Here is a 20264-nt window from a genome sequence, read left to right as displayed (position 1 = left end):
GGATGGACTGAAACACCGGGTGGAATTTCCTCTTTACAGGTGAAACATCTTTGGAAAAACACAGCGAATAAAGCATTTTGAGCGGGGATTATATAATTATAGTTTTGCTGTGTGTGTTTCTTCTTATTTTTCTTATCCAAGGCCGTAATTACTGCACACAGACATGGGTCGTTACTCCTTTCAGCTGGCCTAATCTCACAGAGGATGAATAGAAACTGTCAATCAGACGCTGCACTCAGCAGCGAGACAAGAGGGGACTGATTGCTGCTGCTGTGCTGCTGCTGCTGCTGCTGTTGCTGCTGCTGCAACACACACACACACACACACACACACACACACACACACATGCACGCACCCACACACACACTTTTCCTCCTTCCTCCTCCTTCTCTTCAGTGTTTTCAGCCTCTGATGCACAGCTAAAACCTTTCAAAAAAACAGACTTTTCCAAAGACGTCTTATAATTTGATTTCAGTCTCTATTAGAAAAGTTAGTTTCTGTCATTTTGTGACATTTATAATATTTTAACAGCCCTCAGGGGATTTTTTTTTTTTTTTTTTTTTTTTTTGCTACTGCTTTTTACTGTCAAATATGTTTTCTGCACTGACTGACACTTCTGGAAATTAGTCTTACTTAAAAGCCTAATGTTCAAAATGCAAACAGGCTTAAATGGGTAGAAATTGTTCATAAAAATGATAGATAGATACTAAATGTACTCCACTTTACATTTATGCAACACCTACAGTACAGTTAGTACTTCACAGATTCGTATTTTCACATAAAAACATTGGATTGTCTTATAATAAATGCAGTAGTTAAACTTTGCTTCATCTCGCGTGCAGCTGCACCATTAAAATGCTGCTTACATGTCAATTCATCAATAATAATTAAGTACAGTAGCTACTCTCAAATAGGCCATTCTGCATACTGAGTACTTTTTATACTTTATTTTGGCTCTTAATACTTGTACTTAAGTAATATTTTAAATGCAGGGAACTCGTGGTACAACTTTTACTTCATTAAAGGAACTTTTTTCCACCACAGTCTAACGAACATGTTGGTCACTGACTGATATGATGATCTGTAAAAACCCACGCGATTCATTTTAATTTGCACATTTATCACTATTCATTAATTGTCCAGGTCATTAACCCTTAAAAACTGTTCACATTCTGAGCCTTCACACTGTCGCCTCGTAATTAGTCTGAACACCATAAATCTATTTTTCATTCTCCTAATAAATGGGTGATTAATCCCTAATGAAGCCTTCAGAGAGCAGAGAGAGTTTATTCTTTAGATTTTATACTGTTTGTTTATGGAAGGGGAAAAAAATATTCACAACATTACACACTACATTATGGTTCTGTGTTTCCTAAAACAGGAACTATCATGATTTCAATGAATTTTATTGAATATGGAGGTTTTTTTTAATTAAATATGGGTCAAAATGAACACAGAACACCTTTTATGTGTGAAAGTATGTATCAGCTGCACAAAAAAATGAAAAAAAAGTTGAAAAAATTCTATTTTTGTATATTCTGGGTCCCATTTTAGGCTAAAAGAAAGTTATTTAGGGTGTTTTTACAGCTCTCAAGTGTTTAAAAATAAAACAAAAGGTCACATTTTGATCTGAACAGTATGTACGAGTTCATTCATATCTCAGTATGATTGCTTAACAAAAAAGTTTCCTACTTTATAAAACATTAGACTATAGTAAGCCTCTCTATACCTCCAGGAGCTGTTTATTCTAAAATAATTTCATTAATGTGGTTTCAGAAAGTTTTATTACCCTCATGATGATCTTGAATGCAGCTTCAGGGGCTTTTCAGCCCTGAAACCAACACAATCAGTGGAAAACATTGAATTTTTTTGCTCTGTTTTTTTTACATGATAATGATCAAATCTGAAGATATTCCTCTACATATTCGACTTTAAAACCCCATTTTACTTCATATTTCTGCTATACTCAAAATCCCAATTATGTTAAATCAGTGCGGATAAAGGCGTATATCTGCTGGCACATGATATTGATGCCTGTAGAGACTCTCTGCCTTTGTGCCCACAGGAAAAAAAAAAAAAAAAGAGAAAGGAAAAAAAAAAGAAAAAAAAAAAGTTTATTTGCACCAAGCACCGACTGCCTCATCTCCGTCCCCCCCGTGTGTGTGCGGCTGTACTGCGGCCTTGTGGAGATGAATCTGATCAATCAGATCAATCAACAGAGATTACTGTAATCCCAGAGGTCAATGGGAGGGCAACGGGCCACGCAGAGTTCACACATCCCACACAAGCTCCAGACAAATCTGTACAGGAATGGCAAACATGTGTGAGCCCACATGCAACTGTGATTTTTTTTTTTTAAAGATTGAAATAATTCAGATTTAACCGGTTAACACAATAAAAGCAAAGTGGAGAGCAGCTGCTGGAAAGGACTTTAGTATTTTTTATTAGTTTTACAGTCTCATTGCATTTCTCAAACCTTCATATGAGGCTGTGCAGGAGCACAAATACCTCTGAAAACACTTTGCTGCGTCTATTTTTTAATAGTGGGTCACGTGATGTCACAAACAAGCATTTTGGGGGGGATTTGTGCTTATTAATAATAAGTTGCTAGAAAACGCGTTGTGTCCAGTATGAAAGCTGCTGCTGGTTCTGCTGGTGAAACTGGACGCCGAGGTTTTGGTGGTGGTATTGGAGAGAGAGAGAAAAAAAGAAAGTAATAACGCAGTAGCTCAGTTGAAATAAACCTTGGAGGAAGGAGGAGGAGAGAAAATGTGTCGGAGGATGAATGTAAAATGACATGTAAGTAGGTTTTACGTTTTAATTCAAGACTTTATTTCTCACGTTAACAGACTCAAATCTGGCTGAAGTCAAGCTGAGGGCTTTTTGAAGTATAAAATAGGTGTTTTTTAGGAGGTTATTTATCTTATCCAGCTTGTTTACAGGCTGTTGCTTTCAGTTTCTTGCCGTGTGTGAGAGCAGAAGACTGAAATAATGCAGCACAGTGGAGGCGATCACATCAGAAAACTGCATAATTTCGTTCAACCAAAAAGCTTAAAATGTCCTGAAGTCTACCTGCACACAGAAGTGACTGTTCATCTGTCGAAATTTACATTCATTTAATATTCTGGCCTTTTTTTTAAGGGATCATATTAATTGTATTCGGTAGAAAAGAAGCTGCACATGTTCTCTAAATGTCACTAATAGGTTGTGTTTGTTCAGGCTGCACCTGAATGCAACGATGATTTTAGTCTTTTGGGAATTTAATTTACATTTATTGACTTTCAGGGAAGTTTTCAGTTTAATATCTATTCAAAATATTAAAATCCAACACGTTGCTAAAGAGAAAAACTGTTTCATTTTACAATTTAAATGGTTAAAATAACATTTGCATATAAATCATATCACGTGGAGACATGTTGTAAGTTGCATCAATGGCCTATTTTTTTATTATTATTGTAACAGGAATTAAAAATCTCTTTTGCAAGTGTTTCCTGCAGCAACATAAAGTTTCAAACAACATAAAAACAAATAAACATTTCACGTGTTTTCAGAGCATTAAAGGGACCAGCTAGTACAGTATGAATCCTACTACTTCTATTATTATTAATAATAACAACAGTAAAAAAAAAAATAATAATAATATTTAGGCTACTTTAAATGTTTTTTTTCCACATCAGCATTTTTTAAAAACTATTTTATACAACAGACACTTGAGCTGTTGTTAAAATACAATCACAAACTGTCTTTATTCAGATTATTCTTAACATAAAGGATTTATCTTTGACGTTAGCAGAAGTCAAAAACAATAAATAAAAACATTTTAAAAAGAAAAATAGAGTATATTTATCTTTTTTTTCCCTATAAACGGATTCCTCAGCAGCTCTGCGTAATTTTTAGAGTCCTTTAAAAAGTTACCGTCGCACATCTGTCTCCGCTCAAAAGGTGGTTTCTGCTGATATCTGTAATGATCATTGTGGGTTCGAACGGCTGTAGCTGAGTCCGGGTTTAGCTCAGGACACAAAGAGTCCCAGAGGAGACAGCAGAGGGTCGATCTGGTCTCAAGAGTTTCTGCAAACCGGCGGTTCAGCCACCAAACACACGCAGAAACAGCTCTGTGTTGATACATTTATATTCTGCTCATTGCTTGACACTCAAATGATCCGTAATATTTCTGATTTTTGTATTGATTGTAAACACTTTAAAACCTAAGAAGGCATATTTACAGATCAGCCAGAGTTGCAGCCTTTAGTTTTGTTTAATTTGCAGTTTCAGCAGCCATGTTTATTAAAAATTGCTTTTATAATGTTTGAGAATGAGACAAAGAGACAGAAAAGTCCTTATTTGTACAGTAATTATAACTCTTTAAATAAAAATTGTGAATTCAGCTGCTGAGTAAAGTTTGACATGCAGTAATAACACCTGTGCACTTTATCCTTAAATATTCATTATTATCCTTATAATGTGGACAGTTAAACCTCAACTAGTTTCTATCTTGTTTCTGCAGCCACACACACAGTATCCAGATGAACCAGGTGGTTATAAATGTCTAAATGTTCTATTCAGCTATGATTGATATTTTTATTATAGTGGAAATAAAAATATTGGTGTAAATCTCTTCTCAAGTTGAAGTAAAAATGTCCAACTAGTGTAAAAAAAACAACATTGTTGAATGTAATTGTCTTCCATGTATGTTTATCTAAAGAAAAGAGAAGCCAACAGTTCCACTTATTTGTAATATTTGGGGGGGAAAATGCTCATAATCAGCCAATTAAGTCTGTATTCAATGTGATTTGTAATTGAAATAAACATGTTTGACTTATAACTTGTAAAAGAAACAGAAGTTAAAAGTTATCAATTTACAGTATGTAAGTATGTAAATGTAATTAATTTCTTCAACCAAGCTATGAAATTGTTCTACAGGCTTGAATCTACTTGTTGACAAAAAAAAAAAAAAAAATATATATATATATATATATGTATATATATATATACATATTACATGACTTGAATATGAGTTATGTGTCATATAGTGTTTCCAGTATGTTTATATAATCAGTTTTGTGTTCGCCTGTTAAACTGAACAGACTGAGCTGCACAAAGATAAATACACTCCAAATTCTCTAGAAATAAACCCCTAATTCTATGAAGACTTTCGCATTCATCTGAAATGAGAAAAAAAATCGTGCGTCCAAACAGTTTTGTGTCATCACTACAATCATGAAAAAAACGATTTTGTGTAAGAGGTTACATCATGTTATGCAGGGCATGTGTACTGTAAGCCACAGTTACTTTAGATAAATAAAACAGCGCTGTGGCGGCGTAGACTGCCATCAAGTGTTCCTGCTATGAACTGACAAGAGTCCACGATGAGTAAAACTCAAACATACAGACGTTTTTATTTTATTTTTGACATCAAAAAAAGTACAAATCACGCACACGGTGGGTGGGAGCAGATGTCAACAAATAAACTGCTACATTCTTGAAACAGAAACATACAGAGCACTTCAGTTTCACACTATAAGAAAGGAGCAAAACCAGACTTTGACCTAATAACACGCAAGCAAACATTTAAATCAGTGTAATCTGCACTACATCAAGAACTATGTAGAGACACAGAATCATTTTCTTTAAGGCTGAATGCATTTAAAAGGGGAAGAAAAACAAATGAGGCGACGTGAAAAAAAAAGCAGGAAATGTTATGATTGATATGATATGGAGATCATGGCACTTGCTCTATAAGCACAAATGTTACTTGAGTTCGTGTGATGAGGATTCGAGCTGTAATTTCCATGTTTTTGTGAATGAATGAATGTACTGACGGGACACATGATACACCTGTCTGATCTGACGAGGTGAGCTGGTGGAAGCTGTGGGATTTTAACACTCGTGGAAAGACAACAAACAAGCAGGTGTCATACTGGATCAAGAGGGCAACTTTTTTTTTTCTGATCCCAGAGATATATTTTTCTATTTCCCCTTCCCTCCCCAGAGGTGTCACTGGGCTCGGACATGTACGGTCGCCTCCCTGCTGCTTCAGACTGGTCGGTACAGTATGTGACGGGGTAAAACAATGTTAAATCATTTGGACAGTACAATGGAAGGCACTTGTGTCGCATGTGCGTTCTGAAGGCTTCGTCAATTCAAACAAAGAAACTAAATGTTAATCCTTCCTGGACCCTGCTGGGCTGCAGCAGGCTTTCTTAAAGGAAAAATCCACCCAAAAACACTTTCGTACCTTTAAAATACAGCTGTTGGCTACATGTTATGGTTTGGTTGTGAATTAGGGCTGCCAACGATTACTTTCTCAGTAACTACTCCGCAAATATCGGCAACTACTTTGATATTTGGTTAATCGTTTAGGTAGTTTTAGAAGCAAAAATGACAAAAATGTGATGGTTTCAGGTTCTCAAATTTGAGAATTTGCTGCGTTTCCTTTTCTTATTACAGAAAATTGAATATATTTGGGCTTTCGACTGTTGGTCACCATGGACACCAGTAATTGTGATGGACATTTTCACTGTTTTGATGTTTTATACACCAAAACAATTAATCAATTAATCGCCAAAATAATCTGAAGATTAATCGATTATGAAAATAATTGTTAGTTGCAGCTCTACTTTTTAATCAATTAATCATTTAGTCAATAAAATGCTAACAAATAATCCCTCACTGCCTACAGTGATGTCAGTTTGTTGTTGTGTTTGACTATCAGTCCAAAAGCTGACGATATTCCCAAAGAAAAACAGCAAACCGCCACGTTTGAGACGCTGAAACTGAAGAACATTTGTATTTTTGCTTGAAACAAATGACTGAAACGATTGATCGATTATCAAAATAGCTGCCAATTAAGTTTTTCTTGTTCGACTAATTGATCACTGGACTAGTCGTTGCAGCTCTCTTGTGATTATTTTTTATTTCTGTACAAAAGTGGAGAAACATAACAGGATGTCAGAAAACGTTTCAGAGATTTTGTTGTTAGTTCCTCATATTAAAAGAAAAAAAGTGCATTTTTCTAGATGCACAATAACACAAACATGTTTAACAATCATACAGGGAGGAAAAACAGATTCAAGAGACTAGTACCATGTTCTGTAGATGGATCACATGTTTTGAGGTATTTCTCATGATAAGTAAAACCTCTCTCCATTATCGCTGCTGTAAACGATTTCCTCACTTACACCTTCACACATATTTCTGAAGGGATTTCCTGAAAATCAGTAGAAGTAGATAAAGCAGGTTGAGGTAAAACACGTGAAACAGACACGTAAAGAACCAACCGTAAGGATTTTAAAAACGTAAGAGTGTCCGAGTTGGATTTTTCCTTTAAATACAGAGATGCCACCACCCTGCAGCACAGTTAAAACCCATCATTTATCCCAAAAAAAAAGCCTTCAGAATGGAGAGCGTTACATACAGCGGTCTGCAGTGCCCCCTTATGGTTAAACAGACACATTATAGGCTCAGCATTGCTATTTAATTCAACCCCATTTCCCTGATTTGTGCAGATTTGTTCCATTCTTTTAGTTCAATTTCAAGCAACTTAATCAATAAAAAGAGCCCTTATTTACACCTGCACCTTTAAATCCATGTGGGATACAGATTGTATGGTTTGCACATCAGGAAATGAGTGAACTGGAGCACAAGAGGCAGTGACAGAAGATCTGAGGCTGCACTGATTTAAAGAGCACTGCTGCCCTCTGGAGGTTCAGTAAAGAAAAGACAGATCAACGACACGACGTGTGACGGCGAACAGACGACAGAGTTTTTTAGGGCTTGTAGAGGAGTCGAAGAAAGATGAAATGTGACGAAATGTCCGTTCGGGTTCTGCCGATGTTGGCGGTGAAAGTCACAGCAGAGGAATGTTTTTGTATGTAAGAGACGTTGCAGACAAAACTCAACACCGGGGCTTGATATGCTGCATGTGGCACTATGTCTGCACTAAATGTGTGTGTGTGAGATTTCTATTTCTTCTTCTATTTGGGGGATATGGTGGGTGTGTATGTGTGTGTGTGTTATTTGGTGTGTGTGTTTGTGTGTATGTGAAGGGGAACGGGAACTCTCGAGAGTCAGTCAAATCCTTGCCAGTCGCTCTGTTCAGAGTCGTACTCCAGCTCCACCCCGATGCAGCGAACTCCCTCCAGCAGCATGGGTGTACCGTGGTGACGATCTGGACGAGAGGCAGAAAGAGAAAGAAGGGAATCAGAAGAAGTGCACGCTTGACAACCCGAATAACTTCAAACCAATAAACAAGAGAAAATATTATTGAATATAAATGTGTTGATGTAACGAAAATATACTGCAGATCAGCCAAGTTGCCTCTGGATAAAAGTTAAGTAAGCAAATAGGGAAGTAATGAAATAAAGATGTGATGACAAGGTTATTGATATCTGTATCATAGTTAAGTAATTACATTCACAATAGTCTTGTGCTGTCAGTATTGTGCCACCTGCCTCAAGAATCTGAATCTTTTGTTATGAATTTATGTGCATGTGACACGATTCATTTCATCAATGTACACACAAATTCATTTTCACTTCCCATTTTCAAACTGTATTCAACCTTTCGGAGCCTCGGTTTCAAACAACTATGAAGACAGTGGATGAAAAACAAATGAGGAAGTGCCTCCTGGATCTGAAAACAACGTGACGTAAAGCAGGTGCTTCTGATGCACAGCTAACCAATTAATGTCCACGACTTCCCCAAAAAGTCAAGGCCCAAAAGTTATAAAGCTTCATCATGTAGCCACTATATATAATAAAGTCATGAAACAGTGTGCCTTGACTTTTTGGGAAATGTATTTCCCCTTTTTGCGGATGTTAACTATGAAAACAGGTTCAGATTGTACAAAAAACATGACCACAGTAGCTCCACAGAAAGCAGCTTCCCATTCACTTCAATGTCTTTTCTTGGTTTCACTAAACTTGTAAAAAGCCAGATGAAGAAATAACTTGTTATATTTGTCTCTGTGTATTTCGGTGCTTTGAGCAAACACTCGCAGAGCTGCTGTTACATTTGTGTGTATTCTGCTCGCCGCTGGAATCTGACAAACAACCGCATCTCCTGCGGGTTTTTATTTTTTAGTTCTTATTTATATAAATGTTATCGTCGCTGTCAAGAATCTGTGCGAGTAAATAAAAGTGAGAGTCTCCTGGTTGCTGGAAAGAATCCTGCGGTGAAGAGATGCAGCTTTCCAGTTGTGCCTCATCCATGCGGTGTGGACTCAACATGGAAGAAAGCACAGACTGAGAGGCTCAGTTTAGGGCCGGCAGCTCCCCGTCACCCCCCCCCGCCTTCTACCCTCCACCCCTCCTACTTGAAGTATCCGCTTACATGCAGTTCAAGAGCCGCCCACCTCCTATGTGGAGGTTTCCAGTTGAAAACGCCGCACAGCATGACTGATCACAGATATTCAGAGCTGCAGGACTTAAAACTCAGTGCTACCGTGATCCTGGATAAGAGGTCATCTACACGACACGTCACATCCCACCAGTGTTATAATGAGACTGAATCGAGGTTAAATGAGACTCACACACATTTATATTAAGTTTATTTATCTATAACCAACTATGAAACCTTTCACAGTCAAACAGTGTGAACAAATGTTTTAAAACTCAGCACTAGTTTGGGTCTAAGCTCATTGTTCACTTGGTATATTGCACAAGAGGTTTGCACCAATGCATTGGTGGTTCAGTGGTAGAATTCTCGCCTGCCACGCGGGAGGCCCGGGTTCGATTCCCGGCCAATGCAACACACTTTTCTCCCCCCCCCCACCTTCATCATACAGAGAGACGAGAGACAGGAATGACTCTGCAGACTCACATTAGCATAAAAAAGTACTGGAGCTGCAATACAAACATACATATATTCTTCTGTTCTATGTGTTTTTCTTATTTATAGTTATTTATAATCATTAACCCTATAACATCCACCCTTTTTATAGAATTTTCGCCTATTTGGTACACCCAAATGGAAAAGCTTATAACAGAAGAACTGTAAGGTCATGATGCATGTATCAGGCTTTCATTTTCTAGTTTCTGGAAATGTGCTTGTTTAGCATGTGGCTAAAACACAAACAGAACTACATCAGTTCAAATAAGGCTCAAAAAAGTGTTTTTGGTCCTCGTCTATAATGAGTCATATTTGAATAACAATAATTAGGACATGCTTTATGCCAGAACTGTACAGAACACCATATACCTTCTACATCTAGTCAACCTTTATAAAATCCCAGACCTCAAGGCCTAACCTAATGAGAGCTTGGGAGTTTTTAGTTTGTGGTGTCCCTGAACCTCTCCAATCATCTCCGATTGGCCAAATTGTGCCAACTGCTTTGACTCATTACTGTGTGATGCTACCGCTTACAAATGGCTTAAGCATGTCGCCGGCAACCCGGTGGATGTTAAAAACGTTAAATTCCTGGTGAAGTTTACTGTTTCAGTGCAGTGATGTCATTTTATACAATACAGCTTATTGTTAAACTGTAAAACATCATGCCTCCATTACATATCTTTGTCACAAGTGTTTGATAACCACATCTGAGGGATCATTGCAAAAAATGTGTGTTTATGTATTTAAAAGATTATCGGCTGAAATATCAATGTCGGAATTTTCTGTCCAAAACCCAAAGATGTTCAGTTTACATAGTTGTAAGACAGAGAAAAGCAGGAAATTCTCACAATTTTGAGGCTAGAACCAGAAAATTGTTTGTTTGTGTGATTTACATAATTAATCAATGATCAAAATAGTTGTCAATTTTCTGCCAACTCATTGATCAATTAATTTATAAACACTAGTTTCAGCACTAATGTTTAAAATAAACACTTCCTTACATATATTAACATGTTTTATACAGTTTCTAGTAATGCATTTGTAATAACTGATCTATTAACCGTCTGTTGTTATATTTCACTCATTGAGTCACTTATCTAACAGCAGCGGTGCAGTTCGGGTAACAGCAGAGGCGGGTGGCAGAGCTTAATCCATTGATCTGGTCGTTGTCCAGGCCTCACTTACACGCACACATCTGGACAGATGTTCAGGTCACGCTTTGTGAGTAAAAATAAAACACTGACCGACCCGGCCGCCACTCACCCCTCGAACACACGAGTCCTGCTACTGTATATTTACGTAGGCACAGATGGAAAGACACATGCGCTCCCTGTGACTAATTCTCCATCTGCTGACATAAATGATATATAATTCAGTCCCACTGACACTGTTTTAAGTGTAGGAATCAAATTCATTACTGCTCTGCTGTGTCAGAGAGCTTCATGATGTCAGAGGGCAGAAAAACGCCGCTACTGTGTAGGAGAGAGAGTTTTGTTACTGAGAGATTTGTATTTTATTAGTTGTGTTGTTATTATTTGAATTATTCTATTGTAAAGAAGGTGGTAGAGAATTTTTACTGTAAAAAACTGTCTGTAAACTAATATTACAGCTGATTATTTTTAGGGGCTGTTGGAAATTTGGTTGTTGAAGTCACCAGCAGGTGGCAGCAGCACACCAGTACAGACTGGTGAAACTGTTCACTTCAGATTTCTCAATTTTACAAGTGAAAGAGATTCGAAGAAGTTTGATGCAACATTAAGAGTCTGTTGTGAAAATCAGCCTCAGAATCCTATTTTTAAAAATGAGAACATGTTGGTAAAACAAACCAAAATTCATTGTGATGTCAAGTTCGATCATTTAAAGCTCTGGATGAGAGATACTGAAACACACAACAAATTAATTAGAAATGTTTATGAACGTATTCTGAAATACTTTTTTCTATAAAAAATTGTTACTTTTTCTAGTTTCAGCTTCTAGATTTGCTGTTTTTCTTCATCTTTTGTGATAATAAACTGCATATCCTTGTGTTTTTGGACTGTTGGTTGAACAGAACAAGCAAATTGAAGAGGTCACTCTGGGTTTTAGGAAATTATGATTGTAAAAAAAAGGTACTTTTTCACTATTTTTGATATATTTTTTAGACCAAACGCTTAATTGAGATAATAACTGTCTGGTTAATTGATCAAAACTAACCATTGTTGCAGACCTACTTGCAGACTGCAGATTAAAAATGGCAGTAAAATGTTCAGTTTTAACAGCAAAAGCTACAGTTTTAAAAGACTGAAACATAATTTTATAGTATCACAGTCTCTCATAAAGATTCTGAGTTCATTCTACAAATTTTTTTTATTCCTTTCAGGTTTTACAAGTAGAAATGCTTGAAAAAGTGATCTGTGAATGCTAATGTAAATGCAGGGAACACCCAAACATTGTCTTTCTATCTAATAGGAAGTGTCTCTGAAGAAAGGAAAGACAAGGGGAAACAATGATGAATCATTTGAGTCACTCAGTTCACCAACTGTCAAAAAAGACGACAAAAGGTCATCTGCGAGCTACAGTGTGGTGCAATATAAACTGTACATGCAGAGGGCACCGAGCAATGAGAGTATCACCACAGTTTCTGGTAAGGAAACCTCACCCATGACTCTGGCGTGAACTTTGACCTTGACACAGATGTCCTCGTTGGTCTCGCTCAGCAGTTGCACCTCCTCACACAGAACTCCCTCCTGCTGCGCCATGTACTCGCACGTTACCTTCAGACCTCCTGGAAAACAGAAAGAGAAAATACAAAAGGGGAGGAGAGATTGGGTTTCCTCTTTTTTGCCAAGTGTTCACACACACACACACACACACACACACACACACACACACACACACACACACACACACACACACACACACACACACACACATCTCTCTCTGCGTGAGGTGATATTTTCAATATGGATCAGACTGACGCTAGAAAAACAAATCAGGCAACCACAAGAGAACAAAATATCACATGACGGAAAAACACATAAACACAGCTGATGACTGATGAGTAAATATATTAAAACACAAACACACACAGACAAATATGGACACACACCTGCCGCTGTTAACATCAGCTGATACACACACACACACACACACACACACACAGGTCTAGAAACGGGCCAGAGGGTGAAATAAAGAGTGTGACAGTAAGTTGAAAATAAAGGTCAGTCAGTTACAGTTACAAGCATGTAAGTGGGCACAACTCCCAGGAACATTAGGATCACCTTTGGCCCATTTCAGCTGGTTTATTGGTGAGGGGCGGAAATCCAGTTAAGACTCACACACATTCAAGTTCACAGTTACACTTCAAGTAAAGTCATTTCCAGCCCACACAGGTGCCAGATGTTTGAGGTTTACCGCCTACGACAGCACAAGTGACAGGAATTCAAGACAAATACAGGAAAGTGTTTGAAAGTCAGCTTTGTGTTTATGATCTCTCAGAGATGGATTGCTGAGCTAACACTGTCTGAGCTCTCCATTGCTGGCTGTAATCCTCAGCCATCTGGTACTCCGTGCAGCCTGTAACAATGCTGCTGAGAATTACTCGCAAAATATTTCACTCAGGGCTGCCTGCAGCAAAACCAGACATATACTTAACTTTCCTTTTTTTTTTTGGATGTTAAAGGTAGAATCACCATCGCACTGTATGTGGTTTGGGGAGTAAATATCTGGCTGTGACGGGATTAAAGTAATGAATGACATTTAAAGTTCAACTGAAATTGAAGAGCATGTTTTTTGGCTGGACCAGCCAATGACCAGCTCTATGACCACGGTTGTCCGTGAGTGAATGAGTGATGAAGTAACACCATCGGTCAGCTAGCCAGGTGTTGGAGTTTCCCCATTGGCTGTTGCTCTTTCAAATATCGGCGTGAGATGATGGAAGCAGAGGATAGCAGTGTGACGCCGAGTGACTGTGTTTCCTGCTTCGAGCTCTAACGCTCTCAGCTCAGGTGTTAAATAGAGTGAAGTCGGCTGAACTCCTCCTCCGACTCTACAGCCGTCAGCAGCCAACAGGACAGACGCTCTGCGGTGGGTTTGGATTTTATAACTGAACTAATACCAGGAGGCAAACTTTTTATTTCTCTGACGTTTTCACATTACAAACGATGAACAACAGCATTAAAACACGAGTCTTGCAGGTAAAACATGCGACTCATGTAGCTGTTATATCAGGTTAGCGTGGGGCGGCTGCTCTGCAGGTGCGCTTGATTTGACTGTAACTGGGCGGAGATGAAGCCTCCTGGAGAAGTGCACTGCTAACATCATCGCAACAGTGGCAAATTACTGCAGAAACTGGACCAAAACCTCTACCAAAGAGGGAAAAGATCAAAATGCAACATACAGGAATAAAAACGCTGTCTTGTCATGTGCTGTTTTGGTTTGAGAATGAATCATCTACACAGCAGCAGGTACAGGGGTGCAAAGAACAGGGGCGTCCACATACTTTTGGCCATATAGTGTATATTGGTCATCTTCTTTTACAAAACAAAAAACACAAAGCTACCAGAGTATTATTAACACTTTCTATTGCAGCCACTTTTTAACAATCTACCTCTCAACAGCTTCAGGGGTTTAAATATCTCTTTAAAGCAGAACTAATGGGGTTTTTTTGGCCACTTGCGGTCAGAACTTCACATTAAACTCAACATTATGGCCTCATAAAGTTGTTATGGGGGAACTTGTTAGCGAATATCTGCCTATTAACATATCCAAAAGATATCAAGCAACAATCAAAATTTAAAACATAAGTCCAATATTCCCTCTCTTTTCACATCTGTTTCTATTTCTGGTTTTAAACAACTCCTGAGAAATAAAATGTGTAAAACCAAAACAAGGCGCTGAAAGATGCTAAAACGCTCCATAGAGCTGAGGGGAAGTGCAACTGCAGAGTCAGGTGATAAATCTCTGTGGGTTTGTCACTACAAGCGAACCCTTTCACATTAGACATAGTCATTTGATCAATTGTTGGAAACAGCCAGAAAAACCAAGACCAGGTTTCCGCTGAACGTTTCCTCTGAATATTTCATGGAAAGCAGGGTTCTTGGTCATTTTGAAATTATATTTATTTATTCACGTACTGTTTTTCCTCATTCTCTCATGATGTTGATCTTACCCTCCGGTGCGGGTGTAATATCAGTGATCCGGAGGTGTGGACTGGGTACTGGCGCTGGACACACATCCTTCCCCAGAGCCGGGACCTCAGGCAACGTGAACGTGATTTCATAACGGTGCTGCGTCTTTAGGAAGCCAACCTAAGTAAGAGGGAGAGATATTTAGAGGGTTGTAAGGCAAAGAGTCAAGCAAAGACTTGGCCATTAGGAAGAAATACAATGGCTGTCTTTCTTTCTCCTGCAAACTAATCCGACTAACCACATGGGGAGAGGGCTGGGTCAAGAGAAGAATAATAGAGAGAGGGATTTACACCGAGGGAACAGGCTTTGTGTTGGACTCACATTGCATAATGGAAGTCCATTACAGCTCAATAAATAAAGGATTAATTCTATAAGTAACATGGATAAGTAATTCTCATTAACACTACACTATTTGGATAAGTTTTCCTTGAGGTAGTTCTCTAATTGAAATCATTAGTTATTGCTCTGGTGATTTTAATCCTCTCAACGTCTGCTATATTGGCAATTTTTGTCTGACTGGAAATAAAACTGAACTACCTCCTGTATTTTTGCTCCAAAGTCTTCCAATATGCCAACAGATTTGTCAGCAATTCAAGGGCCTGATCTTATTCATGGCTACACCTTCTACATGAGTGCGGAGGCTGTAGTGGAGTCTTTCCAACAAGCTCGACCCAGACATGGAGGCCAACATGCACCCACAAACAAGAAGAAGGATGAAGGAAGAAATTTAAAGTTTGCAAAGCGCTAAATCGCACTGAGATAAGAAGTTGGGGATGGCTTTCCTGTGTGGTAGCAGTGGAGAAGCTGAGATTGCTTAATTTTCTTATGATTTAATAAACATCCAGCCATTCTCCCTTTTATTCTTTACTAATTTCATGTTTGTTGATGCTGTGTTTCTGCTGTTTGTCCTTATAAACCGACTTGTATTCAAGGTCCCCACACATTTTATATTTCAAAATTTCATACTTCCAGACTTCTCAGTAGACTTTTCAGACCATATTTGACTTCTGAGTACAAATAGCTAGATGATAGCAGATTCATTACTTGCAGGTCTCACGTTGGTTTGGGCCAAAAACGTGGTGATTTGTGGGTGCAGAGGATGCTGTGATAAGACAACGGTGCTTTTACACTTGTACATGGCTTTCAATTGCCGCCTCCCCCGTGTTGGAGATGTTGAATGTTTTTACACAAAGTTTGCATTCTTTCTTTTCCCGTTTAGGAATCCTGAGCCGAGCAGGCTTTATATTTGGGATTGTCAAGACAGCCCTCGGAATACTTGCAATTATCCATTGTGATCCGCTCAGTCCACACTCCTACGCAGAAAGTTGGACTCAGTTCAACCGTCCTCATCTCTGCCCAAAGAGGAAGTGAACTAACTGGAGTTACCTATACTCATTATTTTCTCTTAACATATTGAATAAATAACATTATATTATTGTTCCCCCCATTATTTTTAGTCTCTTTTACAAATAACTGAAAATGAATTGAAAAAAGTTAAATAATTTAATTTTCATGGCATCGATGCAGCCTTGTTTATTCACCATGTCCATGGAAACAACATTGAACGCAGCCATAAAAGGTATGGTTTAGTCGTGTATCAAGCACAAATGCGAAATATATGGTGACTTCAGCTTCTCAAATGTGAGTAATTTACTACTTTTCTCTGTTTTATATCACTGAATATTGAATTTCTTTGTGTTTTGGACTGCTGGTTGGACAAAACAAATAATGTGAAGTTGTCACCTTGAGATCCAGGAACTTGTGACAAGATGATGACATGATTAATTGATTAATTATAAAAAATTATCAACACATTATCAACACATCATCTTTTTCGATTAAGTTGTTTGGTCTATAAAATGTCAGAAAATGATTAAAAACCCCAAAGCCCAATATACAACCTCAAATATCTCGTTTTGCCCCGACTGACAGTCCACAACTAAAAGATATTCAGTTTACTGTCACTAAAGAAACCAGCAAATATTCACATTTATGAAGCTGGAACAGAATATTTTGGCATCTTTTTCTTAAAAGTTATCCAAAACAATTATTCAATTATCAAAATAGTTGGCAGTTAATTTTTCTGGCGATTGACTCATCAATTAATCGACTAATCGTTGCACTTTTAAATAAGTTACAGCCATACAAAATACATCAGATTCCATGTGAATTACAGACTGAAATTAAAGAAAGAGGAAGCTGGTTGCAAATTGTTGAATACTGATGCACCCAAACAAAACACTCTCTCTTATCTCCTGCTGCCACTGTTGCTTAAACCACAATTCACACTTTTTTATTTCATAATTCCCATTTGCAAAAAATGTAACAGGGAAACTATAAGGAAGGCAAGACAGCTAAGGTGTGCCAGAGAGGTAGAGAGAGACGAGTGATGGAGAAGTAGCAACCTCATATTTTCCAAAGAGAAAAATTCATGAGGGAGTCACAGAGAGGAGTGAGGGAAACCTCACAGAGGAGACGGGATAAAAAGAGAGACAGTGAGAGCGAGGAGGAGACAGCGGGGACGTGCAGGGAAGGAGAGATGAGCCTAAAGCCCCTCCAGCTAGAGCTGCAAACAGCAACTTCAGCCCCAGACGACCCCTGGATAAAACAACAGAAAGAGCCAAGGCAGCAAACAGTATTAAGTGAGAAGGGAGAGAGGGAACACTGGAGGAGCACTGCAGAGAAAAACCATCGTTGTGTGACTGTAATCCCACGCACGTCCATAGACTGTGAACCGTCTGTGACAAACTGATTTAGTTTGAATTTTATGCTGCAAAGAGAAAGAGAGATCAGGTAAAATGCCTAAATGATGGAGTGATAACCAATATGAAATAGTTTGTAGGCAACTATTTGGTTTAGTCTAATACATTCATGCACTATGACTGTAATTTCTTAAGATGTACTATGTGTAACACTGAGAGTTGGACACACCCAGACACAGAAACAACTCAGCGTTCATCCAAAATATTTCACTCAGGGCTGCCTTTTGGATGTTAAATCTACAATCATCATTACAGTGTGTTTGGTCTGGGAAATAAATAACTAGCTGTGACTGGCATTCACCTAATATTGGAGAAAAATAATTTAAAGTAATGCATGACATTTGAAATTCAACTGAAAGTGAATTACATGTTATTTTCTGCTGTGGTTTACATATCTAATCAGAACATCACATCTCGTGTTCGCTTGTGTGAAAAAGATCAGAAACCGAAAGGGAGAAATTTATATTTTATCATTTTTGCATCATGATGGTGCTCTCCATTTTTGCAATAATAAATAATAATAATAATAATAATAAATCTGTCTACATAGATGGAGAACTTGTCTCCAAACAGCTTATGAAAAGACTTCATTTAAAAACGTATTTGCAGTAACGTCACTGTTCTATCAAAGGCAAACGTTCAGTCTGAGCCTGCTACACAACACCAGAACCACAAACTCTGAACAACCCACATTAGCTTTCCTGAGGAAGTCTTCTTCTTATCTAACGTGAGCACACATTTTGTTCTGCAAATTACCTTTTTGAACTAACCATCAAACAAACATTCGACAGGGAGAGGTGCGCTGCTAACGTCATCGCAACATTGACAAAAGATTATTTAAAAGACGGAAAAGATCAAAATGCAACATAAATGGAATAAAAACGTTGTCCTGCCATTCGCTGTTTTGGCTTGTGAATTATTAAAACAGCCACAGATGAAAAGAACGTTTAAGTACAGGGGTGTCCGCATACTTTTGGCCATATTGTATGTATCGGTCATTCTGCATTATCTTCTTTTACAAAAGAAAAACACAAAGCTAACAGAGTATTATTAACACTTTCTGCTGCAGCCATGTTTTAACAACAGCTTCAGGGGTTTACATTTCTCTTTAAAAGCAGAACTAATGTTTTTTTTGCCACTTGAGAGCAGAACTTCTCATTAAACTCAACATTATGGCCTCATAAAGTTGTTATGGGGAACTTGTTAGCAAATATCTGCCTATTTACATATCCTGTTCTTACACCTAAATGAGAGTTTATATTCTGGTTTCTAAGAACTTGTTTCTTCATTTTCATTGAAACTCCATCAGATCTGCAACTAATGATTCTTTTCATTTATGATTAATCTATTGTTGTTGTTTTTCTTATTAATTACTCTATTTATTTATTAGTTTATAAATATTAGAAAAAAGTGAAAAATATCCATCAAAATTTGCCCAATTTACATGTTATGTCCCACCAAAACTCAAAGATATTCAGTTTATAGTGAAACAGGCAGCAAATCATCACATCAGAGAAGGAGGAACCAGATAATGTTTGGCATCGTTAGCATTAAATTTCTCTTGATTGACTACATAATGAACAGACTAGTCATCGTTTCAGCTCTAAAATCCATAAACTCAGTTTATCTCATTCGGTAACAAAGTTATTCTTCTTAATCAGTGTAGGCATAACTCAATTCATTCAACAATCAAATACTGTGGTATGTAAACACTCCAGTCTGGTTTCTATTAGTGCCAGAAAAGCCAATCAATGAGCTAAATTCAAAATGATGTGTAGTAAAATAAAGTGACAAGGCAGGCAGTGGTAGAAAAAAATGTGTCTCATTAAATCAATTTCCCTTATCTGATTTTGTGTAATTAATTACATGATCCCTGTAGGCAACCACACATCCCCGCAGTCATTAACCCTTAATCTATTTACTCACAGTAATATGATTATTGTTAGTGTGTATGTAAAAACCTACTGATGATCTCTGGAACAGCACCTGCTCTTATATAACAGACATCATATAAATTCATGGCTCTGCTTTATAAGAGAGAGTAGATGTGAAAATTAACAAAACATCAGCTTTGTAATCCTGAGTCACACAAATAATGTAGATTTAACAAAATGTGTGGTTTCTACAGCAACGCTACACTAAAGCTGATTTCTGTTGCACTTGACAGATGCTCATTTCCATCCTCAGCTTCACCACTTCACTCAAAAACAACAGCATATTGAAAACTTTACATTCAATTATGTGTTGTCCTCCCATGACCCCGCCTGACCTACGTGCAAACAGATTTTGTGAAATCTAAATACGCTTGTTTAAAAGAGTGAAAACTAGTATTCATACAGCTGTTGTATACATGCAGCTTCCATCCCACGCACTCCCACCTTATCTTTGGTCTGCCTGCCAGGATCACCAGCTACCCTGGCCGTTTCCATGGCAACACAACCCCCCCCCCACCCCCGCCCCTCAGCTCCACGATGAGCCACGGCACAGGGCTGACAGTACTTTGTGC

At 38.0% G+C, this 20264-nt stretch overlaps 1 protein-coding gene and 1 non-coding gene across 2 annotated transcripts in view; one reads left to right on the top strand and one right to left on the bottom strand.

Annotated features, from left to right (window-relative positions):
- Positions 1-6576: 6576 nt before the first annotated feature.
- Positions 6577-20264, bottom strand: part of c22h20orf27 (chromosome 22 C20orf27 homolog) — a 32184-nt gene continuing 18496 nt past the window's right edge. The window contains exons 4-6 of the mRNA XM_042401010.1: positions 14978-15116; positions 12467-12592; positions 6577-8167 (exon numbers count right to left, since the gene is read on the bottom strand). Of these exons, the coding sequence (XP_042256944.1) occupies positions 8067-8167; positions 12467-12592; positions 14978-15116 (366 nt within the window). The 3' untranslated portion in view covers positions 6577-8066. The remainder of the gene's footprint in view (positions 8168-12466; positions 12593-14977; positions 15117-20264) is intronic.
- trnag-gcc lies at positions 9677-9747 on the top strand. Its single transcript has one exon. It is a non-coding gene; the product is annotated as a tRNA-Gly (tRNA).

This window comes from Thunnus maccoyii, chromosome 22 (assembly GCF_910596095.1).
Source record: "Thunnus maccoyii chromosome 22, fThuMac1.1, whole genome shotgun sequence".
Lineage (NCBI taxonomy): Eukaryota > Metazoa > Chordata > Actinopteri > Scombriformes > Scombridae > Thunnus > Thunnus maccoyii.
This window is presented reverse-complemented; position numbering and strand designations above follow the sequence as displayed.